The sequence below is a fragment of the Rhamphochromis longiceps genome, linkage group LG17 (genome assembly GCF_057381845.1).
Source record: "Rhamphochromis longiceps isolate RC_006_pf linkage group LG17, R_longiceps_female_GT1.1, whole genome shotgun sequence".
In the NCBI taxonomy this organism is placed as follows: Eukaryota; Metazoa; Chordata; class Actinopteri; order Cichliformes; family Cichlidae; genus Rhamphochromis; species Rhamphochromis longiceps.
Window position 1 is genome coordinate 23,348,592 of NC_140573.1, and position 27,922 is coordinate 23,376,513.

The 27,922-nt window shown below is 42.5% G+C and overlaps 1 protein-coding gene across 1 annotated transcript in view; it reads right to left on the minus strand.

Annotated features, from left to right (window-relative positions):
- The window catches only part of celf2 (cugbp, Elav-like family member 2), a 243,829-nt gene that overhangs the window by 179,078 nt on the left and 36,829 nt on the right, over positions 1-27,922 (minus strand). The window contains exon 2 of the mRNA XM_085387809.1: positions 15,275-15,310. Within this exon, the coding sequence (XP_085243935.1) occupies positions 15,275-15,310 (36 nt within the window). The remainder of the gene's footprint in view (positions 1-15,274; positions 15,311-27,922) is intronic.

A 27,922-nucleotide genomic window follows, 5' to 3' on the forward strand; every position in this document is an offset into this window, starting at 1 on the left:
ATAGAGAAACAAGCGTCCCCCCCACCCCCCACCCCCATCCCACTCTCCACCCTCCTCTTCTTCCCTATCTCCCCCTCCCCATACCCCCCACTCTCTAACTCTCGCTCTCTCTCTCCCTGGTAGAGCAGCAGAGCAGTGGAGACCCCGCTGGCTTGCCTAGCTGAAGTAATCCCCTGTGACAGCTCAGCTCATGTTGTTATGTTGTGGGCCTATTTGAGTCTAATACTACAGCTCTGGAACAACCTAGCGCCAGTCCAGCTCTGGACTGCCTGCATGACCACTGGGCACGGCCCAGTCCGGCACCGAGCCACGCCGACAATGCCCACTATTCGCATTTACTGCACATCATCTCTGTGTTTCTGGCACAGCTCAACCCGGGCTCAGACTCCAGATATAGAGCTGCAGACAGAGTGGAAAATAAACCAACCTTAACTCAGCTTTACCACCCTTTTATGAAGTTTTTATGAGGTAAATAAATCGTATACATCACAGTAAAGTTGTGTTGCGCCGATGGAAGGAGGCCAAGTACAGCATGAAGTCAATTGTGCACTGAATTTTCACAGTTTATTAAGACAGAATATAAATAACCTCAATGCAACAAGATTAGCATATCACAAATATATGCAATTTCCACAGCCTCTGGTGTAGCTCACAGCCTCCTGATCACTTCCAACTCCCACTATTAAAAAAAGAGTTGAACATGTATGATCCGTCCTCGATATTGTATTTTTATTGAACTGCTATTTGCATGAACTAGTTTACAGCTCAGAACATTACTGACTTGGCCGTAAATATCCATAAATCCTGGTGTTAATTCCAGGTCGTGGAAGAATTTTTGGCCCCTGATTCTGTCAGAGTTTCACCACAATATTTAACCTTTTATGAAAAACTGGGTCTGCCAATAAGAAGCATCATTCTCACCTCAAGCAGCCTAAGCTTTCCAGAAAAGTGGAGCAAAACTAAAAACTAAAAGTCTGGGGTGAAGCGGTTTAGTCTCCAGAGAGAAAAGGCTCTCATGGGGAAAGAAACTGGATGCCTTCTGGAAAAACATGGCTGAAAATGTTGGACCTGCAAATCTTTCTTTAAAAATAAAGGAAAATCTCAAAAAAAGATTTATTTTCAAATATTTCAACCTTTTACTGCACAATTTAGTGCAAAGTTATGAACTCTAACTTTCTTAGGATCTATTTCATGTATGTTAATGGACAGTCAGAATAATGACTGACTGCTCTCTGATTAAAACCAAGCTCAGAGTTTTATTGAATATTTCTCCCCAGGCGTCCCACTCTAACTGTCCAAAGCCTCCTGCAAGTACAGGCTGCGTTTTCGAAGGGCCAGCCTCAACTCCAGAGAGACGGCTCGGTCCAGCAGATCATGCCCAGCACAAGGCAGCCCAGACAGGCATGTCTCAGTGAGCAGCCCTCCCGAAGGAGGCCCTGCCATATCAGGCTCCATATACCTGGCACATCACAGCATCTCCTCCCCATAGGAGGCTGGGGCTGAAGACAAAGGCAGGGAGCTTCTGATTAAAAATTCATCTCTCTGTTTATTATGATTTATGCATGTTTCAGTGAGCCAGGAACGAAAAAGAGAGGAAAGGAGAACAGCTTCATTAGTGCATATTGTGTGTATGTGTGTGTGGGTACCATGCCCATGCTTGTTTGTGCACTGTGTGTGTGTGTGTGCGTGCATATGTGTGGATGTGTGCGTGTGTGGCTAGCTGGCAGGTGGGGGATAGTTAAAATTATGGATTGTACGTGAGCTTCATTAGAATGTTTGGCATACAGGGCAAAATCGTCTGTCTTCACAAAACACCTGCATTTCACTGAAAAACAACAACAATTGAAATCCTAAATTACCCGGCGTGCACAGGCCATCGGCATTAAAATGCAGCAGACACTTTTGCTAACTTCTAACTTAATTACCCATTTCCGCCTCTGTTGTTTACCATTCAGATCGGATCGGCCTCTCATTGCACTTTGTCTCAGCCAAAAGCGATGGCAAGCGCGCGACGGTGACAAATATTGACACATGGCGAGCTTGTCAACAAAAAAGTGGTGACTAAGAGCGTGAAATACCTGGCACTCTCACATATAATGATCTCATGGATTTTTTTTCCCCGCTCAAAATCCAACATATGCTGCATCCACTCATGTTGCTTATGTTTATTAGTCTGAAAGCTGAATGCATAAAGAGCACAACAACCTAAAGCCTAAAAGGAGCACACAGCGGTGAATGGAACGATGCATTCAAATTACAATGCATAAATGTTGACAATGATGACTGATGATTTGTTATTTACATGGCTAATAGCTCACACTTCTGCAGGCATTCAGTTACTAAAGCTGTGCGAGGAAGCATTTATACATTAAAGCGGGGAAAAACAACTCTGCTATGAGCTTACATTTAAATATAGACTGCTACAGTCCCATTCTGATTGAAGGAATTAGAATATTTATTTTTTTCTGATAATAATTCATATCGTATCAGTTACAGTATTAGGGTTGCATTAGCAAAATGTATCCTTTCCCTTCTCTTTCACTGTTAACATGCACAGCATCTTATGTACTTTGACTATTAGTCTTTCATAGCATGTCCAGTGTGTCAGGTGACATGATGCCAGTCCGTTTCGCACTTTTGCCTCATTCCTCACTCACATGGTTTAGGTTAGTAGACACAAGCTTTTGTGATTTCTGACTGCTGACGTCAGACTGTTGACTCTGCAATCCAAGAATTGAGTTTCCTTCTTCTACTCTTGCTGCTGTGTGGTCTCCATGACCTGCCAGTGGTCTAATCAAACGTGCTGAATCAAGAAGTGCTAACCCAAAACACCGCTTTCAAATGGCCAGTGTTACCAGTTGGTAACAGTCCAACAGCCATTACACCAGTAGGTGGTTTCTTCCACTACTTTAATACCTAATTATCACCTCGGCGTGGTTGTGCCTACTAGTTAATCACAAGTAATAGGCCAAGTATTTCAGTATTGAAAGTCTTGTGCTTGGACAGGACTACCTGTCATAAGGTCATTTACATGTTGTAAAGATCACATTTATAGGTTACCAAAAGTATTTTCACAAATGAACTCTGGATAATGTCTGAAGAAGCAGGCTGGGACATAGTCTAAGGTTTCCCTTTTTCTGTAGCATAGACCAGTGGAGAACCTGCATCAGATGTACTGAAGAAAAACATCCACTCATTCATCCATCCTCTTGTGCTTCTCCATTTCAGGGTACCTGAGTACCCAGACATGGGACAACATGCTAATTCCACACAGAAAGGCCCTGGGCACATTGTGGACTTGAGCCCAGGACCTTCTTGCTGTGAGGCTAAAGTGCTAACCACTGCACCACCATGCTGCCTTCACCAGAAAACAATAATAATAATAAAATAATAAATAAAAAAGCACAAAACTAAGTTCCTAGCATAACCGACACACCAGCGAGAGCAGTGAGGGGTGAAATTTCAGTGTGTCGGTTGAATATTTTTGCAGTGTTTCTTGTTTTTTCAGTCTTGCACTTTGTAGTCGGTCCCAACAGTTGCGCGCAGTGACAGCAGTGAAGATTATAACTTGTTTTGATGAGAATGACTGTAACTCATCCAATTTAATAATTTGGAAAGAGGCGTCGTGTTTTCACAACATTTCGGTTACGAGTAATTGATTTGGAAAGCTCTTAATCGGAAAGTATCTCTTTGACAGAAGTCAAAAACTCACCATCATCGACATCCGAAAAAACAGAAATGTCACTCAGCTCGCCTGCATTTAGTTTGGTTTATTATAACGTCTGGTTCTTCACTGCGTCTGAACAGTTGTTCTGAGGCAACAACAACAGAAAAGTGAGCATGTAACTGGTTTGCTTCAGGAGCGATAAGCTGCTCACACATCCTTTGAATCATTCTGTGAGTTGCCAGGTTGTAGTTGAAATTGCAGTGAATGGAGAAAACGTTGCCAGATCATCTATAAAACAAAAGTGCATTACAACTTCTCACGATAAAGTGTGAGAGTTTTGCAACTTCAGGGACAAACGGCAGAACAGGAGGGTCTTAAAACATGGGAAAAACAGGAGTGTTGGCAGGTGTTCAATGTCTGATTCAACGTGTTTATCCTCAGATGCATTTCTGTCAGGTAATGCATGCGTGAAAGTGGCCTGAGCATAAAAAAACTCTACTGTAGATTTTACATGCACACAGAACTCCAACAGAACGCTGTGATAAGAATGGCTGATGATGCACTTTTTTGGACTACAAGCAGGTACACGAGGGTGCCTACCAGCCATATCTATAGGAGTGATAAATAGGCTGAGAACATTCTAAGCTGGTGGCCAAATGCAAGCGAATCTGCTGAATAAGACATCAAAACCGGTTAAATGTATAAAAAAATCCATCATATTAAAGAAAAAACAAACTTCAGCAGCCCTTTAACCTCTCAGCATCCTGCAGGCTGCTAGAGAAGCACTCAGGAGGGCTCAATTGCCAACATATAACACAAACCTTAACGATCTAAACTCTTTACGCTATCCCCAAGCAGCGACCTTGTAGAGGTTGAGAGGTTAAAAACAGCATTCATTTGAATTCTAATTCAATCTAGTTGCCTTTTAATTGGAATTTTCTACACACTTCCTTACATTTATTTACCCTAACGAGGATCTCTCTGAAGGCCCGCATCAGTCTCTCTCTGTGCTTGCTGATGGAAGCCTGCTCTCCGCATATGAGTCTGTGTTAAAGGGCTACTGCTGGAGAGCATAGAACATATGGCGGTGTATCAGAAGCTAAGTGTTACCGGGAACCCCCCGTCTCACGATATCTCAAATTTAGCCTTAAATTAAAAACATTGCCTTTTTTGTTCTTTTTACAACATCATGACATCATGCCTTATGAAGACAAGCATCTTGTTTTTGTCATTCAAAGCGAACGCACGCTGTGGTGCTGACATCGCAGTAACTTGAGGCCCAGTTGAACCGAGCAGCCTCTGTCTCTTTTAAATTGTGTTTACGATTTAATGACCTATTTGTGTTTGTTGTTTCTGCCGCGCGCCTGCCTCCACTCGCTCTCTCCCATCTTTCTCTCTCTCTCTCTCACTTTGTGTCTCTCACTCCCTAACACGCTCTGACAGCAAAAGGTCAATGCCCATTGGCTACATGGGGGGCACTGAGTGATGTAAGGGGGGTTGTCATGGTAACGTGCAGGGCACGGTGCAGCGGTGAGGATGCATTTCGGTGCCAAAAACCCAAGCCCGGGAACCTGAGCGAGGATCAAAAGACTCGAGAGCTCCACTCGCAGGGCAGAAGTGCACGGGGCCGGGTCTGGACCCGGGCAAGACACGACACAGTTTTAACCGTTTAGCTGTTTACTAACCCGGCAAATGGGAGGGGCCGGACTTGGCCCGTCATGACAGCGAAGCAGATCTGCATGCGAGAGACAGACAGCGAGGCCCAAAGACAGTCAGTTGTGAGCAACTCTGGTATGTCTGTGAGCCTGCATTCTGCTGAGCTTGGCTTCACATTAATAAAAGAGGGATTACCAAAGTCTGCAGGCTCCTCTTAGGCCCCTCTCCAGCCGAGAGCTGAGCGAGGTTCGCTCGCTCAACCCCTCTGCCTCCTTCCCGCCATCCTTCGCTCCCTTTTCTTACCCTCCTCGGCATGCTGCTCACGTTCCTCCCATTCAAAAAAAAAAAAAGGAAATATAAAGAAAAGGAAAAAAAAAACACTCATGTGCCTTTCCTCCTGTCTGTCTCCATCCCATTTCTCTCCACTCAACAGTACAGGAGGGGGGGAAAATGCACCAAAACACAGATAAATTATTTAGATTTTTTTTCCCCAAAGAAAAAGAGGAGGAAAAAAAAATGCTTGACTCTGCAGTTCGAAAGAAAAGGGAAATAGGAAAGGAGGAGGGGTGAGGAAATAAAAATTGCATTAGATACAAGATTCTGCAATCAGCCCTGCGATATGAAGAATTAATCTTATCTTACGCCGGCACACACGGCCAAGTAGGAGAGAGCCTCCAAAGACTTGGAGATGACAACAGGACAAATTCGCCTTTCCATTACGCTGCCATTCATCCATTGTGTCGGCAGACACCTCGCGATAAGCGGATGTATTGTTGCCATTGACAATGTCATTATGGGACAGTAAACAAGCGATGCAGTGGAGGGTCGGGATGAACCGGGTGGGGCAAGAAGGTCACCAAGACAATCTGGAATGAAAGGATGCGAGACCCCACGAGAGAGATAAGACTCCTCCTCGTCGTCTTCTTCTTCTTCTTCTTCATCTATCTCTTTTCTCGCGCGCTGCAAAGCCAAGGACGGGCATATGCTTAGAACAAAGCCCCGGCACTGCCAGCGTAATCAACTCCTCTGTACTCCAGCAGCAGCAACACAATCTCCCCTGGAGGTCATTCACAGGAAAAGGCTTAGAAGGCAAAATGGCTGCAGGATCACAGGCTATTAAGATGGGAAAATAGGGTGACAGTCACCCGACCTCCCACCTCCACATTCCTCTACAAAACATGTTCAAATGTGAACAGTGACGGCAGCGCGATTGATGCCACGTCATCGTGGAGCTTATTTTTGGACTCTTTGACAACCGTTTGCAAATTACGTTAAGTCAGTGCTTCTAAAACTGTGGGGTGGGCCCCCTTGGCGGAACACAGAGGCACTGCAGGAGAGCGCGAATGGCTGGGAGAAAAACTAAGCAGAATAAAAACGGTTAATTAAGTTAAGGGGAACAAAGATAGAAGAGTTCACCTCGTGTTTTACAGATTTGGGGGCTGAAAATGAGAAGGCATTCGTGTGCCACAAAGTCGACCGTGCTAACGCTTCAAAGAAATTTTCCAACACTAAGGCAAGGCACTTTTGTGCCACTCTCTGGTCTTTTCTACAGAAAAAAGGGCAAGCCCAAATGAAATCCCAATACCGGGATTATTCTCCCTCACAGATGTGCACACCGACAGCTGTGGATGCCACACAGTCACACACAGTAGCTGTTATTACACAATTTTGTAACTTGCTTTGAGTGTGAAGCAATCATGCAGTAATTGGTCTGCATAAGAAAGTCTGCAGAAGCTGAAATTAAAAGCCTTTGATCAAACTTGTAGTTATGGTGTCCCTACGTGTGTCTGCTCCCAGAGTTTGTGTTTTGTCCAGTTATTCGTTAATCATAGTCTCAGTATACTCTTTTAGCCTCTCTTCTCCTCACTGGTTGTGGTAGCTGCCTGTTCCAGTTTCTGTTTCTTCTGGAAGGGACTTTCTTTTTTCCTACCTCCACCAAGAGCTGTATCAGAGCATCTTCATATCAGAGCATCTGATACTTGGCATTCTCACTAATTGTCAGGGTTCTGTGTACGGCAGGCGAAGGTGAGGATCCAAACGCAGGACTCATGAAGCCAAATTTCAACAGAAAACCACAGCTTTATTGCTGGCAAAGCACAAAACATGAACAGCACAACGAACACTGAGAACCGGAAACACACAGGCATGATCTGATGGTGCGACACGACAGAGAGCACAGGAACACACAGGGCTTATATACACAGGGGGGTAATCAGGGAATGAGAAACAGGAGGGAGACACAGCTGGGAGAAATTGGACTAACGAGACAGGGGTGCAGTAGAACTGAACACACTCACATGAGACACAGACCTTCACAATAAAACAGGAAACAAGAACCCACTAAACAAAGACGCAGACAGAGAGGCAGACAGAATATAACACATGCAACTCAAACAATACACGAAACAACAAATCCTTAAACACGGATAAACAGAAACAAGAAACTAATAATAATCTATCATCACCACCACCACCACAAGCACTACAAGAGAATAAGAAAACAATCCATAATGCAAAAACACACCAAAATAACTGAAACACAGATTCATCATAAAACCCAACAAAGCACCAGAGAAACATAAAGAACGATCCATCATTCAAAAATAAACCAAACCATAACAACTCAAAATACTGGGCCAAACTGACCCAGAACCGTGACACTAATATTATCGTGTCTTCACCTTACTGTGTCTTGGGTTGAGTGTTCTGAAACGGAGCTACAATTACAAGACTGAACTGCACTGCGTGAACTAAATCTATCCTCAGTTGATTTACAGTTAATTATGTTAGTTCTTAGCAAGCAACACTTTTAAATTACTCTTTTTCTTACATGAGTGGAGCGGGGAACACTGGTGGCACTAACCCCCAGTCTCCAAATTTGTACCCTAATTTGTAATTTGTGATATAAAGTTGAAAATCCTACGTGATTTTCTTCTCGAGTTATTGTGTTGACAACAAATTCTTACAACCTACTGGAATATATTGGAACTTGCCTGCCATTTTTTAGGAGCTGCACCTATGGTATAAGTGTGAAAATCCTGAGTCGCCTCGTTCTTGAGTTACTGTGTCCACGCTGCCCCGTTGGTTGACAATACCCCCTCTGCCTTTTACGACTGAGGATTAAAACTAAAGTTCTCCATCCAATATTTTAAGGTCTTTTACTTACAGTACAGATTGCTGCTATGAACGGAGCCTTGGATTCACACCTGCACCATGAGAATAAAACAAATCAGCCTTAAACAGAACCTCACACTCTTGACGATGTTTAAAGTATAACACCGGGACGTCTTCACATACGCGCTAAGTCTCCACCCTCAGCATATGAACAGGATTGTTTATGGTTTAAACAGGTTTTCACCGTGTTTCACAAAGATCACACAAAACACTGAAGATGAAAAGACACAGCACTTACATATTCGGGGTGTGTGGCTGCGCAGTGCCTGCATTATTTACACATCTTGCCTGGTGACTGACAAGGAATCCAAAAGAATGCAGTCTTGATGCCTTTTACTGCAGTTGTTAACAGTTCCCCGTCTCCCACTTTACCCCTCCTGTGGCGCTGTTAGCACCTACAGCAGCACAGTCTGCAGTCCTCTGTCTAAATCGAGCCTTGCTCTAAAGCGACTGCGAGAAATCCTTCTTAAGACTCTAATACAGTTAATGACCTTCAGAACATATAAGAATGCACCAACTTCTGATCTCACAGGGTGATTTAAAGTATCTACTTAATACCAGTCCTTTAGAAATACTCACTTGGAGGCATATATATCAGGTAGGAATGACCTGAAACCACAGAACATTGATCATTTCAGTTAAAAACATTATACAAATTCTTTTGTGACTGAACATTTTTTCCCAGAAGGCCTAGAGAATCCCACAGTTTCAAAATGACACTAGCTGCATTATATCCATCATCAGAGCCGACGGAGGTTTACATTATCCTCGTATGCACTAACGCCAAGCAGGTTAGCTGAGCATGGAGGTGGCAGGAGTGGTCCTGTTCCATTTGCAGACATTAGCACAGAGAGATTAATTTGTCCCCTTCCATTAGGCGGGAAAGCAGCCGTCATGGGTGTTCAATTATCCCTTAACAAAAAGAGAAATAGACAAACACAGCAGCCTTTTTAAATAATAAGCACCATGCAAGTGCATGCGTTGCATCATATGGATGCATATATATGTGTAGGGGTATTGTTTGCATCTAGAAGCTGGAAGGAGTGCAAAGGGTCAGGTGTGTTTTCCACAGCGGCTGACGGCTAATTACCGGCAAAGTCTGCAATTTCTACGCCTAATATTCAGCTACTCAGCGCTGAAACAGAGCAAAAGAGACGACATGAGAGGGGGAAAAAAAGAGGGATAAAGAGAGGAAGACAGATAAAGGTTGTTGTTTTGTTTAGACTTGCTGTCTTCCTGCCGCTCTCTCCTCCTTTGTGAAGATTTCGACTTCATTAGAATTATAATGAACATCAGCGAGGCTTCCTGAAATATTTTTGGCTCCTTGAAAATAAATGAATACACAAGCAAATCAATTCAAATCTGCCCATTATGCCTGTTTTCTGGGTCGTATAAAACATGCATAATGGGCCACAGTATAAGTCGCGCAGCGCTGTATGTTGCGGGAGGCCGTGATAATAAGCTAACATTAGAGGATCATTTGTCATCGTTTCCCAGAATCGTTACATATTCCAGAATCAATTTCATCTGCGCGGTGACACTGACGAGCTCGTGACGGCGTATTGACGGACTAAGACGCACATTGGGACGTTACGGTGGCAGAGCTAACCGTGTGGCAGAGTCATGTGAAATACTGGTATGTTTTTTGTGTTTGTGTGTGTGTTTGTGCGTGTGTGTGTGTGTGCTTGTGTGTTTCGCTGTCGTGCTCCGCCGGTGTGATGATGTTGCTGTGTAGTGAGACTCGCTAATTGGCTCACCTGTCTCTCAGCCATCTGGAGCCTCTCAAAAAAGAGGAAAAAAAAGTCACACTGAGTTCCCCCAACATCACACACACACACACACACACACACACACACACACACACACACACACACACACACACACACACACACACACTGAAAGGCATGCATATGTGCCTTAGCAGAGAAAAAGACAAATGTGGGAACGTGCAAACAAGCGAATGAAAATGGAAAAGGAAAGTGAAAGCAAATCTAAAGATATTTTTCCCCCAGATCGCAATCTTGTAACTGAATCATTACTGCGCTTGAAGAACTAATTTCAGAAAGATCAACACCACCACCAACAACAAAAACAGTTTCTTTATAACGTGCTACAGTAATCATTCAAAACAAAATTAATGTGATAATGATTAATTATGGCAACAGCATTGTTTGCACTGGGTAGAAGTTGCTAATAAAAGAGCGCACTTGCAATCAGGACTCGATTGAAATGCATTTTCAATCATAACAGCCGTATATTCTTATTGTTTTAGGAAATCACTGCAATGCAAAGAAGACACGCCCACGACTTCAGCTTCTCCCCGTCTCAGCGAGGGAGCGTCAGCTGGAAGAAGGAACTCCACTCCAGCATCCCAGAAAACCCCGGGGCACAACGCTCTGACTGCATGTGTGTGTGTGCGTGTGAGTGTGTTCAGACGAATCTGCTTTAATACCTAGTCATGTTCTGGATTGATTAAGAAGCAGCAATAACACCGAAAAATACATTTTCCAATCAACTATTCAATATGATCCAACTTTTTCAGGGGATAAACTAGTAAATTATAAAATAATGATAATAAAAAGATGAAAATGTAGTTCCCATGAAACAAAACAAATGTACCAAAAATACAATATTAAAACAAAAATACCATGTGTTAAAAAAGTAAATAAGAAAAGGCATCTGAAAATCATTTAGGAATAGCAAATCAGTAAAAAATGATTGTGTTATATGCCTGTGTTCAACACTATACACTATTCGATGCTTGATTAAACAAAAATAACAAAATGGAAGAACAAAACCTTGTAATTATATGTTAAAATATAGAAACAGTTACAATGATGCTTAAAATATTTAATAGAAAAAACGAAGTAATGACGTGTGTGTGTGTGTGTGTGTGTGTGTGTGTGTGTGTGTGTGTGTGTGTGTGTGTGTGTGTGTGTGTGTGTGTGTGTGTGAGTTTTATTCTCTCAGTGCTCTGTGTGTTCCAGGTCAATGGTCTAGATCACACATACAGAAGTCAGTCCCTCCTGGACCACTGTATGTTCACCTGCCACCCAGGATGTCTGTGTGTGCGTGTGTGTGTGTTTTATCCAGAAATTGAACCCCTGTGTCACTCAAAAAAGAAAAAAACTCTCTTGAGACAGATTTTGGGGAAGCGAAGGAAGAAAAGATATCTAAGAGTCCGTCCAGCTCTCTGCACACAGACCCCCCTCTCCTCTCTCTCTCCTTCCCTCGCCGTCATTAGCAATTCTTCATAATTCATGTGTTTGGATGAAAAATGGATGAACAGTGAGCGCGACACCGGCATAGGCTCCGACAATTAAAAACCCAATGAGAATTAAAAAACTGCTGCAACAGTTTCACTCTTTTTTTCTCCTTTGGCCACTTGTAACCACCTGATTAGCATCCACTCTTTCGTCACATGATGGCACCTAAGCTAAGCTGAAAGCCACAAAAAGGGGTAGCAGAAGGACCCAGCGCTGATATTTGGTCGCACATCCTGAACACGCCAAGAAGAAAAGAAGTTTTTGAAAGATGACAGAAATAACAGAGGCGAGATAAACTCGGATCCTGTCCTTTCCAACACGCCACGCTGCTACTCGACAAGAGAGAGAGGCCTGTGTTTGTTGTGTTATTAAAAATATGAGTCATTGCCCTTATTGATGAAATGCAAAAGTTCTGGCACAAAAAGTGGGGTTAAAAAATGAAATGACCGGGAGTGAATCTGTCACGCTGCAGCTCCTGCTGGACGTTTTCTCACTGGGGGACAAATTAAAGCTCAGGAAGGAGCCTTTAACACCGACAACTGTCACTGCAGAGGAGAGCGGACACTCCAGCCCGTGTCTTCTGACTGCCAGTTCCTGTCTCATAAATATTCAGATATGGGAATACTTGGGAAGGCGGGGCCAGGAGCGGCGCATCAGGCAGTCTCCGTAGCAAGTGGTGGGGGGAGACCGCTGTTGTCATGTGGCAACCGGGGAGGCAATAACGGACGCAGCGTACCGGGACGCCACATTGTGTGAATCCCTGTAATTACAGTCTCTGCTGTCTGTGTGGGTCTGGCTCTGTAAACAGGAAGTGTGAGTGCATTTGTGCGTGTCACGCGCACCTGCAGCCCTCATGCCAAAGAGGAACTTGAGGCCTTCGGAGAGCTGTTGTATCTGTTCCACTCGTGAGCTTATGCTATTCATACACTAATCAGCACTTGTTTACCACAATTGGTGCGTTTTTTTGACGTGTGTGAGCTTGCTGCTGGCACGCATGTGTGTGTGCATGGGTGTGTATGTTTGTGTGTGTGTGTGCGCAGCGTTCCTCGCCATCTCAGGAGGTCATGTCAGAGCCAATAGTGGGTTTGCGGCTCATAATGACCGATGCTGAAAGGCATCCGTGGAGCCATGCCTGCTAATTATCAGCTGTGTGCCTTCAAAGAACATTATCAGGACAAAGACCTGCAATTATACACACTCATGCACACAATCCCTCCACACCCTTTATCACCCCCGTTTCCGGCATCAGCTCTTCCTCCTCCCGAACTGTCTTGTCTTGATTGCAGTTCTCCTCTTTCTTTTTTTTAAACTCTTCTCCACACCTCTCTCTCATTTACTCCCTACGACTCCCATGATCCTCTTTTTCTCTGTCCCTGCTTCATCCTTCCAGCCTGTTTTCATTTCCTGTAGTCCCTTTATCTATCCCTATCCTCCCAATTCCAATCCTATCCTCTCTTTCAGCTCCCTTGTTGCCACTTTTCCTATCTGTTTCTCCCCAACCCCTCTCACTCCTCCTCCGCCTCCTCTCCGTCTTCCATCCTTGCCCCAGCTCCTCTTCTTCTTCCTCCTGGCCCAAAACAGGCACTTAAATAACGAGCCAGGTGTCAGTCAAACCGCCAGAGAGCTTCATTAGAGGAGGAGAGCACACAGGATCAAATTATACGCCCAGTTCTCTTTTGTGTGATTGTGCGTGTGTGTGTGTTTGTGTGTGTTTGCGGGGATTGTGGGGGGTCGGCGGCAGTGATGGTGGTGGTAAAGGCACAGAGGAAGTAAACACACGTTCCGGAATGACGCAGCTGTGTGGCGGATTAGTGCCTAAGACAACACACACTGGTGCGTGTGTGTGTGTGTGTGAGAGCGCATGCGACATGCGACAGTCACAGCCTCGCTTATTTTCTCCAATCAGAGAGAAAAACAAAAGCAAACTATTTTGCCTAATTATTCACAGCCACAGCCGCCGTCGCTCGCTCTTCCTCCCGTGTTTTGACTCTTTTCCGCCAGTGTCGCGTTCCGAGCCGGATCTTGTTTTTTTTATCTCAGCTGATTCACCTGCCGTGTTTGCCTGTCAGGAGCAGCTTTAGACTGATACTATTTAGAGACTGTAGTATTGAAAAATCAGCAGATGTAGAACTCATCATCGTGTAACGACATGCTATCCATTTTCTTGTCGCACTTCCAAAAGTACAAAACATTTATTTAGAGGTTAGCCTGGTTCACAAAAAACATATATATATATATATATATATATATATATATATATATATATATATATATATATATATATATATATATATATATATATAAAATAAGAGTAATATTAAAATTATAGAGCCACTGGGTTACTTAAAGGACCACATCAGTGGTCTGACATGATTCAGTCCATTAAAATCGCATATTCTTTATATTACTGCTGAGTATTTTCCAAATATACTGCGAGTTTTTAAATGGATTTCTGACTTTCCAGGGAGCCATTAGATTCAGTTCATTTCACTATGGAGTAAAAAAAATCAGCTCACAGAGACTTAAAACTCACTACGGATAGGTAATCCATCACAGCGAACATTTCATCACCTTCTATCTTTGTTGTTTTCTGCTTTATTATAAAGAGAAATAACTGCCTTTTTTTAAAGAAAAAGAGAGAGATCACATTTTCATCTCTCCACAACATTTATCCTTCTTTATTGTTTGCCTGCTACAATGTATTTTTGCCTTTTCGGTTCATGAATGCAGTGGATTGTGATTCTGGAGTACCCTTCAACGCAGCGGTGACCGCACTTACAGCAGCACCTGCTGACGCATTATGGATCCTATAAATGTTTATGAGATGTGCTATTATTAGGGTCTTTGTTGGACAACCAGTCATTAACACCTGTAGTTCATAAATGTAATATTTACTGCAACAGTAAGCATTATCTCTGATTATAACTCAGGTCATAAAGCATTACAGGTGCATTAGAAATCTTTATGAGCTTAAAATGATTCAAACGGATAAAAACTTGCACCGGCTCGTCCGCCCCCACCCTCCGACCTCCCTCCATCTTGTAAGAAATGGGAGGGCGCTGATGGTTTTCGGGGCAAGATATTCATTCTTTTCCTGTTAACTAGGCCTCAGATGAGAAATAGGTAATGCTATTTTAAGATTGGCCCTTATTTAAACCTTCTTCTGCCCTCCCTCTCCCCTCTCTTGATCTGTCGTTCTGTCGCCGAAGGGTTTAGTTTAATGACCCTCTTTGGCCATAGATCTGAGGCACGTCACATCTCTGCCTTTTAATTTCCCCTTTCTCTCTTTTCCTTTACTTCTCCTCTCTCAACCCACGACCTCATCTCATCTACCTTCTGTCCTTCTGCGGTCCCCCCCTTCCCCCCTTTTCACAACACCACTCCAGTGTTGATGCAGCCAGTGCTTGGCCTTAAGCCTGGAGATGGCATGCTTCATTGCAGATGAGGCCAAAGGAAGGCGAAGGAGTGAGGGGAAAAGGAGAGGAGATGATGAAAAGATGTATTACAGTACCTTTGTATCGGTCCAGAGAGGTCACTGGCGTCCTGCCTGCAAGACAAAGACAAAAGATTGTTGAACAGCTGTAAAGAGAATAAAAATGATTTACCTAATGATTTGTAAAAAGACAAATCAAATATAATTTGTGTCCAAACAGAGATGCTGACAAACGTAAGCGTCTATTCCCTCAAACTAAAAGCTTTTTTTTTCTCATTTTAAGTTGCCAGCATGATAAGAAATTTCTACCAAGATATTTAACAGCAGGCACTGAGCGTTTCATTCAGGGCACCCTTCAGTCAGTATTTTTCTGCTCGCTGGACTCCAGGGCTGCCCAGAATTTCTAGGCACAGCTGGCAGATTTCCGGAGTTCATATTTGCCGATGAGGTCCTGGTGGCTTCATCAAGCGGTGACCTCCAACTATCACAGAGGCCCACTGCAGTCAAGCATAAAGCGGATGGTAGGAGAATTAGCACCTTAAATTCTGAGGCTACGGTTCTTAACCGAGGGGGAAAAAGAACTGATTGCCCTCAAATTCGAAGAGTAGAGCAGGAGTTGCAAAGCTTGAAGGTGAGGCTTTTGATTTTCTGACTGAGCTAAATTCCCTTCATCACCTATGGCTACAAACTGTGTGCTGTCGCCAAAAGAATACGATTCCAGGTACAAGTGGGAAAAAATGAACTTTGTTCTGGGCTTTCTGGGCATGGTTCGTTAGCAAACGTTCGCAAGAGGACCCGGAGACTGGCGGGTGGGCGGAGAAACAAGGAAGTTTAATAAAGACTTAGAGTTCAACAAAGGGTGTTTCACAGTGTAACAGGTGAACCCGACAGGTGAGTTAACTTACACTGACGAAGGCAAAAAAACGGAACAAGAACGGGGAAATGAAACACACAAAAGCACGCTCAAACAAAAGAAGAAACAAATCAGACAAAAACAGTCAGGTAAAGAGCGGGGGACTACAGAAGGCAGGGAAACTGAAAACTACGACTGTGGAGGTTTGATGATCTTCTCCACAGCAGGTGACTCGACGTTTAGGGAAACACCTGAGCAGACCCAGGACACGCTACAAAGAATTTCCCTCCAGTGATTGCTTGAGAGAGGGAAATACAAGCAGTTTTGACTTAACTGCCGAGAACTAGAAGCAGATAAACAGAAGAAAAATGTATACATTGATGCAGGATAGAATCTTAATAGAGCTACATATAAACATCATATCAGTGCACATCTCCAGTATGCTTTACAGCTCCAACCTGTTTCCAGTCATGAAACAATTTCCCACTATAGAGTAACCCCCTCCCTATAACTTCAAAATAAAATTATCCAACAAACATTAAGATTTACTGTGAGAGACGTTTCTGTGTGCTCAAACAGTTACTGTATCTCTTGCAGCACAAAGTGGCATCCAGCAAAGGTTATCATCTCACTCGGATTTTCTATAAATGTTCCCAGGCTGCGGTTGCATCATTTGTAGGTGATTTCCTGTTAAGTTCTACCTGTTTTCAAAGCAAATACATGTGACTGCAGCTTTAAGCTACTTTTTAACCCCGGAGCTAAAACAGTCCGTCACCAATGAAGGCAGCGTTTCTGGAAACCACTTAAGATATTGGCAAACAAAATCCGCAAAGAAGCACACCCCCACTGAGCCATCTAAATAGTAAATTGGTCTAGTCTGTCCTTGGGAACAGCAGAGAAACTTGCTCGTTCCACTGGGTTTTCTCCATAATTCCCTGCTGCTTCCTCTTTTTCTCTCCTTCCCTTTTTGTTTTATCCCTTCCTCCAATTCTCTGTTCCTCTTCCACTGCATGTAAATAAATTGGTCCCCAGGCCCCACCACTAGACACTGTATGCGTGTGTGTGTGTGTGTGTGTGTGTGTGTGTGTGTGTGTGTGTGTGTGTGTGTGTGTGTGTGTGTGTGTGTGAGCGAGCCAGCATTACACTCAGTGCAATACAGACACGCACAAGCAGACACAAGCAACCCTCCAGAGCTCAGACGCACCGAATTAGTCCGGGTTTTATGTCACAGAGGTAAATAAAATAATAATGAATTAACACAATGCGATCATTAATAAACTTTGTGTGTGTGTGTGTGTTCGTGTGTGTGTGTGTGTGTAGAGGTGGGAGGTGAGAGCAAGTGTGTTATGATGAAATGCTGGGGAAAAAAACTCCTCCTCAACACAGTGGCCAATCACCGCTATCACTACTCTTTGCATTTCAAAGACGCACTCTTGTCCGTTTCATCTCCACAGAACCACAAAACGCTCATCTGTTACACACACACACACACACACACACACACACACACACACACACACACACACACACACACACACACACACACACACACACACACGATAGCCACCTCCGCTTCAGTCCATTTTCCCAGTGCCATGAATTATGAAAAAGGGTAAATGGAACATCAGATACACACAGCCTGCACTTACAAGTACACACACCACATACACACAGATGCAAATAAGACACAACTAAACTACTACGCACAAAACTCGACCAGGGCTCTCATATTTTGAAATCTACATACATATATAACCTCCAAACATTTACACTCCATGGTTCTTATTATTTATTAACTCGCATATTACAGCTCGATGCTAAAACATGCTTCGCAACTTAGACATTACAGAAAAAGTCAGCCAGTTATAAAGACTCTAATTAAACTTAATAACAGTAAGTTCAATTAAAGTATGATGACACTAAAAGCACAGTCAAGCAACTAAGAGTTCCTCTCACTTACTCCATATCCAGCTGGGAAGCAAAAGCCAAAACAGGATAAAGCAGACAGGTCTTGCATGCTTTAATTACAAGACTCGTGCTTAAACTTCATTGACACTCAGTATGTGTCTAGAAAAGTTTGAAACCTTTATCAGGGTTTCTGCATCAATAAGAGGCGGTCTAGCCTTTATTTGAGTCTCAGTTTTATAAGAACACAATCTAGATGGAATTAATAACACATAATAGTGGTACTTCTTACATCTATATCAAATTCATTGAGTAATTAATCACAGAGCTAGCTGGAAAAAGTACGTGAACTCTAATCTAGTAACTCCTCCATCCTCCTCCATCTGATGTTGTCTTTAGTTGCCTCTGAGACTTGAACAATGATGAAAGACGACTTTTGGATCATTCCTCCTGCAAAATCTTTTTGTCCATCATTACGTCTAGGATGTCTGGACTGAACAGCCCACTACAGGTTGTGTTAACATCAGGATTCAGATTCCTATATTCCAGAACCTGAATTTTCTTCTTCCTTAACCACTGTGATGTTTGTGTACTTATGTTTTTGGGTCTTCTAGGATTTCACTGTACAATAGAGCTGACTCACATAGAATTTTTATACCAACAGTGATATTTGGTGATTTTAAAATCCAATATTCCAATATATTGGCCAGTAATTTTTTTTTCAGATACACGAAACATAGATTTTTCTGACTTTTTTTCTACTTAGTTACTTAATACCATTTACAGTCTGAGACTTTGCTTGGATCAGCTAATTAATCTGTAGCTTCCCAACGTGTCACCAACAGGAAAGTTGCAGAGTGCCCTCTGGTGGACAAACTATGCAACGTCAAGACACCGTCAATGCTCGTAAATGGCGATAAGCCAAACACAGAGATCCACAGATCGGCAAATAGCTAATATGTGGCTCAATTGCTCAGTGGCTGCAAGGCATCCAGGATTTGAGACACCGAAGCAGCCTTAACCATGATGCATCCTCTACTATGCTTCAAATCTGTGAAAAACATTGACATTGTTGCAGGCTTCCACCTCCATGTATCCCTATTATGTTTCTTCTGAGATCCTATGTAAGTAATTATTAAGCCACCATTTCCAGTAACCACCTTTTAAGAAAGCAGCTGAGTTTTTCAGTAATGTAACTTTGCATGCATTTATTTTAAGGGATTGGAGTGCCAGCTTCTGCTCTTTAAGGAGCGCCTGACCCCAAGTAGTCTTTAAAGAAGTTACTTTACTTTCAAGTTTGGACTGTGTATGATTACTACAGCTTTTTGTTTGTTACTGTCACTTGTTGTTAGTTTTATATATATTCCCTCTGAAAGGGAAATGCACTCTCTTTTGAGACATTTCCTTGAAACAAATATCGTACACTGATTATGATTAAGTCCTTGCCAATTTCATCAGGATGGAATTAAAACACAAACAATCCACAGGTGTTAGAACTGGTGGATATAGAAGCTTTATATTTCTGACTTCAGTGTTTAGTGTTTCAAGGTGTTTCTGAAAGTTCTTTTCTAGTGTACTGTATATTTTGCCGAGCACTCATTAGCCTTGTTTTTGCAATGATGCTCCAGGGTTGACTGCTAACTAAGTGTGGTCTCTGCTGAGACTGTGGAGATAAAAACTTTGAGGACAGTCTGTCAAACAGGAACAGCGTGACTTCAAGCTATCTACTGGCAGAAGTCGGGGACAGGAAACAACATTAAGTATCCCTTGGCTGAATTATTCACATTTGTTAATGTTGAAATTTCAGATTACTACTTGAAAACTTTTCAAAATTCTTACTACAAGAGTGTTATTTCAGCATAAGTGGTCACTTTAGGCCTGGATAGTATTTTAACCTTTCATTGTTTTCCAGCACACCGACTGACTCACACCAGAATTTTATTAGCTGCCTCATTACAGAGCTATTAATAGAATAGCTCTATAAAATCTCTCTGCAGAAAACAAACACAACAAGAAGCTTTAGGCTTGATTTTTTTGGAAATGCTTGTGCCCTTTGCTGGTCTACATAAGTCAACCTGACAAAATTTGGGTCAGAATTGATCACTGGGATGGAAACAGATGGGAAAACAGTGTCCAGGTGGAAAAAAGCCAGACTCATGCTTAATGACAGACAGCTTTTTGGCAATGTATGTGAACCCACGCACAAACTCCTGCAGACCTCACGCAGCTGAGGGCCTGGCAGAGACATAAAACAAAGCTGAAAACTTGAGGGGCTTCCTGGGCATCAGCGGACAAGGCGACGCAAAGACAGAGCAGGTGGCAAGACCTGGCACGTGCCATGGGATACTGGGAGACACTGTGATTACCAGAAGATGTGATGCACACATAGCACACACCGCTACACACTGCTTCTGCATTAGTGCTGTGTGAAGAGAGACAGTATGAGCCATTTAACAAACCTATTGAACAGCATCAAACATTCAGTATTTCTCAAACAGCCACACAGTAAAATACTGCCTGATTCAGAAGTACTTGCAAACTCATTCTAAGTCCAAGGCAGCATCTTGAAATGCATTCAGTTGAAAGCCCCCAAAATACTTAAGCCACAGTCATACAAATCACAGAATGACCATTGTGAGGGCACCCATTGTGCTCCAATGTGAACTTTTTGGCAGTTCGGGTCTGACTCTGGTAGTAACCAGAGCTTATAATGATTGGTAGCGATTATGATTATGATTGGTAGCGACTTGCCAATCATAAATGCCTCTTTTCTACTAGTACCTACTTGACTCGACTCTACTCAGTTTGGGTTGTTTTCACCTTAATGTGGGTGGGGTCATTATAGCAACATTGCCAAAAGTCCCGTAACGTCATTTGTATGCGAAAGAAACACAACACAATAACAGATGATATACATGCTGCTCAGTCTACACCTTTTCGTCAGACTCGGGGACTGCCAGACTCATTTTCGTCATTGAGTCATCCTCCTTTCAAAAATGGCAGTTTCGATTTTTGTTAAGAAGTGACTCTCATGACTCATCGAGTGATGCCACTGACGGGCCAGTTGCTGGCAGTGCAGTCTGTTGACACGGACTCAGCTTGCTTTGAACTCCGGCAGAGCAGGTGCTAAAAAAGCAGTACCCAGTACCAGGTACAACCTGGTACCAGTGGAAAGAGTGGAAAGAGGTAAAAGTAGCCCATAACTAAAGCACACCCGGTTCTTTTTTTTTTTTATTAGTCCTTTATTTATCCAGGTAAAAAAAAAATCTCATTGAGATTAAAAATCTCATTTCCCATTTTCTAAATGTAATCCTAATGTTCCAAGCCAAGATATATTGTGTTAAATGAAACTCTAAAGCACACACAGAGGCCTTAAACTCACCAGGAAAGTTAATTTTCTCAGACTTCTACACAATCTGACTTCTACTGCCAACCAAAGGAGTCTCACCCTACTGGCTGCTGGAAAGAATGCAGCTATGTGGCATTTGTGCACTTCTTAGGCCCCACAGTCACATCTATATTTTATGGAGACTCAATAAAAATAAATCCAGCCATTTAAAAAGCTAAAACAAGAGAATAGTTGGCATTTCAGCTTGATAGATTAAAAAAAAACCTTTAATCTATTATCAGATTTGTTGTCAGTTACCTTTGCGCCGACTGTCTCATTAGCAGTTGTAAGACTACAGTAAATCAATTTGATATTTGCTTGTTCTAAAAGCCCCAGGAGGATCGCTAGCTGTCTCTTGTTTTTCTCCCCTGCTTCATCCTCCTCTCAGCAGCCCATCTGTGTCATCCTAACACTTTCCGTTTTAACGCTTCTCTCCTTCTCACCTGCCATCGTGCATTTCACATATACCCGCTTCACAAGCTGTACCCACAATCCCCAGCCAATCAACACACCCCTAACACACATCTTTAAACACTGATAAATGCATTCCCACACTTGACTTTCACACTTTCCTAAGGCTTCGCACTTTATTCATCATCTTAATCTTATCTCCATCGCCGGTGTGTGTGTGTAAGTGTTGAGGTGTGTGTTGCGTCTGTTTCTAAGTCAGCCATTGTCACTCTGAAAAACAGTGCCAGGTCTTAAGATGATGTCAGATACAGGCTGCTGGCCTGTCTCCAGATGGATCTTAACTCTCCCACTGGAGGATGAGCCGGGTAGATGGCCGTGCCAAAGTGCCAAAGGGGGAAGGGGACTGGATGGCATCAAGACCTGAGCAACACCAATGAAATGCTGTTTCATTAATCACAGTCTGACTGACGCTGCATTCAGGTGTGTCCAGAATAGCACAAATAAAGGGTTAATAAAAACACTGATCCTGATTCTAGTGTCTTATTGTGTGTGGAACTGTTTAAAACAATGCATTTTGAGTTGATCAAGAAATAGTCCCCTCAAAACTGTAAAGCTGAATGGTTTCTTCCTTTTAACGACACTTGAATTAAAAGGCTTAAAAGAAAGAAGTACTGCGTCCAAAGAAACTACTCCTCCTTCTTAATCCAGTCCTCTGTTGTCCATCTGTACCCCCAGTATGTTCCAAGAAAATCATATTTCTGGCTAAACGTACCGCTTCTGATTCATGCTATCACACTCCTAAAAATCCCCGAAATGCTGGAAGAAGCGTAGCATTCAACCATATTTTGGCAAAACTAATCTGTTTGAAGATTTTGAGCATGTGGACGGACAATGTAGATGCTGGCTGAACAGCAGGAGTGGTTTGAGAAGGTCTGTGAATATTTCATTACAATATTTTACCATAAAAAAAAAAAATCCATAGTCAAAACTGGAACTGACCGATGACACCATTCCAGCAATGAATGGAAATGATAAATCTTTTAGAATCGCCAAAATAAAAGGATGAGACATTTGATAGTTCCAAAAGCATACTTTTTATACTATGGTCTGGGTAAACTAATTTAAAGATTTGAATGAAAATACAAAGTTAATGTCGAAAGATATTCCAGGAAATGTCTGATCATCCTGACAGATTTGGGGCAATACATCACCATAACACAGATTTATGTACTGAAAAACAAGGTTATGCCCTGAACCCCTGACAATAAAACTAGTTATGTGTGGTTACTGTAACATAAAAAGAATGCTTTTGTTTCTCACATTTGACAGAAAAATCTTTACCACGTAAAGCTTTAAAGGGTAGTGAGATAAACTGTATTTATCTTCTTTAATAGACATCTAAAGAGATGAATAGCTTATGGATTCAACACAAACAGTCTCACATATGTAATGTGCTGTTTGTTAAAGAAATTATAATACCCTGTTATACCTCAGTACATCACCAGAAGGGTTCTCTGTCATTCCCAGTCCTCCCTACAACACCTGTTCTGGCTCTATATAAGGTGGAGGAGCTTCTCCTGAGAAAAAGTTCAACACTAAGGTCATGGTCCTGAAGAAGCTGAGAGCAGAGGCTGGCAGATTAAGAGGACATAAGGTACTGCAGCAGGGACTGTTGGGACAAGACCTGGCAGTACAGAGTCATGAGAAAGTGGTGTACATGGGGGCAGTCGGTACGCTAAGCTTAAGGTCAGCATGATGATGTCAGCTATTCTTTCAGTTTTATTGGCCAATTTCAGACACAGGACAGTAAATAAGCACCTGGCCCCTAAACATACACATAAAAGACATGAGGAACTTTTTTCCAAATGAACTTTGTTCCCCTGTTGAGGAAGAGCAGAGGATGTAGATACTGCCAGGCTTGGTGATAACAAAGCAGACATGCTAGTATTTGATTCGATCGTAGAACTCTCAATGGAAAGTGTTTATTGAGATTTGAATTTCAGTAGCTGGACTACACCCCACAGACTTCCCTTTCAGTCATATGCCTATAAATGCCTACTTGCACCACACACCCATTCGTTCTCCTTTCTGTGCCCCACTTCCAGCCTCTCTCAAAGGTTTTAAGGGACTCTCTCAGCGAGGCCTTTCCCAAATCTCAGTCTATGGCCTAGCTTCTTGCTTCATTATCAATAAACGTTTGTCATTTGCATTAGGGTTGGGGACCTTAGTTTCACTTTTCAGACCCGGAAGAAACATCCACCTTTCATACAGGATATGAGAGAAATGTTTTGCAAACTCATTTAGCCATTTTATCAGCTGCCAGTAACAATTTCCGGTTTCTACTGTTTGAATGATTAGCTGCATTCTGCAACCTTCAACTTGCCCAACAGAATTTACCAGAATCCTGCAATTACCACTTGTAGCCACAGGGGCTGCTGTTGCCACTGCTGAGCAGCAAATTCTGCACATTTTTGATTTAGCACATCATAATGGAGCTCTGGCATATAAAGGCGAAACCTAAAACACAATGATCATTAATTCGGTGTGTAAACTATAAAAGATGAATGCTCTAGCAAACATTATTTTATAGTTTAGTTCTGTTACTTTACAGTGTAGCGCTGGAATTGCTGGAAAATTGCAATTACACTGTAACATACTGCAGTAAAACAGTGCACGTGTGTGCTGTTACTACAAAGGGTTTGAAACAAGTGCCCCAAGAGACTTCATTTACTGTGTGTGTGTGCACCTGTATTTATGAGTGTGTGTTGACAGGACTGCATGCGCTCATGCATGCACGTGTGACATATTGAGGACATTTAAATGCAGCGAGAGAAACGACCTGAGTGGTAAAGGGTGAATAAAGGGAGAAGTGGCAGTAGTGTGTTAGGCCTCATTTACCTTGTGATAGTCAAAGGGTATGCAGGCAGGCTGGTTGTGGCACACACACATACACACACACTTGCTGTATGTTAGTGTACAGCTGTACAGCAACTAAGGAGACTAAACTCAGTGAAGGAGATGCTTCTGAATCATCCATCACGCTTCTGGGAGACAAGAGAAGACCTCCCCTCTTTTTGTCTCTCCCTCCTCCTCTTTAATAATAATCCCCCCCACCTCACCCCACCTCTTCCCCCCACCCCTCTCTCCATCTCTTTCCCCATTTAATAACAGCACAAGAGATCAGCTCCATTAGCCCGGACCTCCTCACACATGCAAATGAAGCCGGCGTTATGGAGGCATGCGTCACGCATTACTGATGCCACACTCCTCGACCCCATCGCTCCTCACAACAGAATAAAGGCTGCATACATGTGTGCTTGTGTGTGTGCTTGTGTGTGTGTCTCAGTGAGAGTGAGTGACTGAAAAAAAAGAGAGAGAGAGTGAGGGGGTGCATGTGTGTTACAACAGTGGTTAAATTGAGATGCATTAAGGTTTTGATTGGGGCGACGGACACAATGCTAGTGTGTGTGGAGTCGAGCGCAAGGCCATTACCAGGTGGCCGGATGATAAGATGGTGCAAAGTGAACGTGGAAGGACGAAGGTTCCAGGAAATGGGATAGAGGGGGGGAATTAGATGTGAGGAGGAGGCCTATATGAAGAACATTCAGTATAACAGCTAATTAAATCTACTTTTCCTTACTCAAAGCTTATATTTTTCATTAATTTAAAACATTTCACAGGTCTTCACTTCTATAGGTTGCTCTCGGGTTTTTATAAATACAACCATCTCACACCACTCCACACGGAGGGCATTTCAGCAAAGTTTTTCAGTGATCTGGCTCATGCTCATCCACGTTAAGCAGCACAACTGTAACTGCTAACCTAACAGCTTTCACACCACACAAGCCATGAGCACTTAGAAGCAACTTAAAAGAGCTATTTTTAGGCTCCGTGCTATTTCACTTTGTTTTACACATGTAGCTGCAGTCGTGATGAATCCTACTGAGCTCACAACGTGGGTGACCTTTGCTCATCACGCTAATGCAGCACTCACCGCTGATGCACTTCCGAAGGTGCCGCTTTCACTACATCTTCAGTGCCAAAATGGGATTTTTGGACACACTTCTAGTTAATGAACCCAGTGACACTAAAGTTAACCAGGATTTCCACCACTGTATTAGAAACTGGGAAGCGCACCGATTCTAGTAACCGGAAAACCAGATGTTTTCAGACATGAGCTACAACCATCGCTTGTTTTTGTGCCTAATTAAGGTAAGATAGCTAATTTAAAGTTTTTACACACAGAAAACCGATCAGCTGATTTATTAGATTTATAAATTATTTTTTAAAAATGTAAAAAGAACCAAAGAGGCAAATGATACACTTTAATACTGTTTGACCTGTTCAGCTGGTATCCATTTACATTCACTAATTAGGTTATGCAAAATCATTCATGGCTGTATGCCTACTAGATTAACCGTGATTTGGTGCTCTCCCACAGGCACAACCTACATTATTTTCTCCCTAAGCTGAAAGTGGGAAATAAAGTCCAGGTCTCTCTCTCTGCCTCTCTCACTCACCACACCAACAGGAGCATGTCTGTACAGAAGAAGCAGAAGAAGAAGAAGAAGGAGGAGGAGGAGGAGGAGGAGGAGGAAGTTGCATCCATGGATAGAAAATGCTAACTTTAACTCAATCCATGTTTTGTGTTTGCGTGAGATGTTACAATATGATTAGGTCACATTAAAAAAAATTCTAGATGTTGTCTCCTAACAACCAATACTAACTTATACTTGACAGAATTTTCATGTTGATATAATTAATCTGTAGATGTGTAGGCAGATGTGAGCCTGCCATGTGAAATATGTTGCACATCAAAGCACATGACAAGTATTTCACATTTTGTCACAATTATACTTGTTTAGGGTGTAACACACTACACGGTTAGGAGTTACTGTAATTTAATTACATGTACAATTAACATTACAGAGCAACCTGAAAGTATAATGAGTAGTGTGACACATTTCTTTCATTTCATTATCATTTTTATACAGCTTGCAGTCACCTCAAGAAAACAGGTTACTCTAACGGTGGTTAAATGGGTAGTTAACCATTTCTTTTGAATGATTTTCAATAAATTGCGTTCTTAGTTCTTGAAAATCCTGCAGAGGCACTCGAGGTGTAACATCAACCAACTGATGTGAGGTCTGAGTGGATGCATCGGTGCAGAGCTACACATTTGAGGAGCTTGAGGAAGCGAAACGAAATAGACAAAAATATTTTTGAATGGAAGGTTATTTAAGAAAGCGCTACAAATGCTCTCCATTTATTGCAAGTCTCTGGTGTTCACTAAAGAAAATATAAGTGTTGACAGAGAGCATAATAAGGAACCTCAATCACGTCCTGCTACCTTGTTAGCCTTGACGGATATCCAACATAATTGAGCTGAAACGATGGTTTGTCATAATTGGAAATAATTAAAGGCTCTTTTGTGGCAATGCTGTATTACCTGAAGCTTTCATTAACAGCTTCAATACTAAGACCTTGCTTTTGTCCACTTGAGAAAGTGAAATCAGTCACTTATGGTCTTTCAAAACTACAGATTCGATGAAAAAACTTCACTCTCCTAAACAATCATTCCTGGCAGTCGGTTGGCTGTTACTTAGCGCTAAGGCCCCAGTGACAAGGTGCCTCATAAAAGGCCACCATATCAGATCTATTGCTGTCCATGTGAATGTGGACTGATAAAAGAAGACGGGGAATAAATCAATATCACGAATGCCAGTTCATCAGATTGGAGGGTAGCTCAGACGGTGAAATGTCAAACACTAATCTCTTTAATAGTCTGATATTACATTTTAATCCCAGTCTGATTCCTTCACTCTTTCGTTCGGGCTGTCTGTCGATGCCTGCGAAGGAGGAAGGTGAGAGAGACAGTAAACAGAGAAAGAGAGGTATCAAAACAGAGTTGAAATTGGGTGGATTAAAAAGACGGAAAGAGCAGATTCCAGACAGAGAGAAGAAAAGAAAAACAGCAGAGGACGGGAAATGGTCGGTTTATGGAGCGCTGTGGCACGCTGCCACTTCAGGTCTGAATTTACAATGTGGGGCGATGGACTGTGAGAGACGGAGAGGCAATAAAGCGATGTCGATAAGAACTGAGGACAAATTGATATGATCATAACATGTCACATTAAAGACAGGCCTGCCATCCATCAATATGATAAAA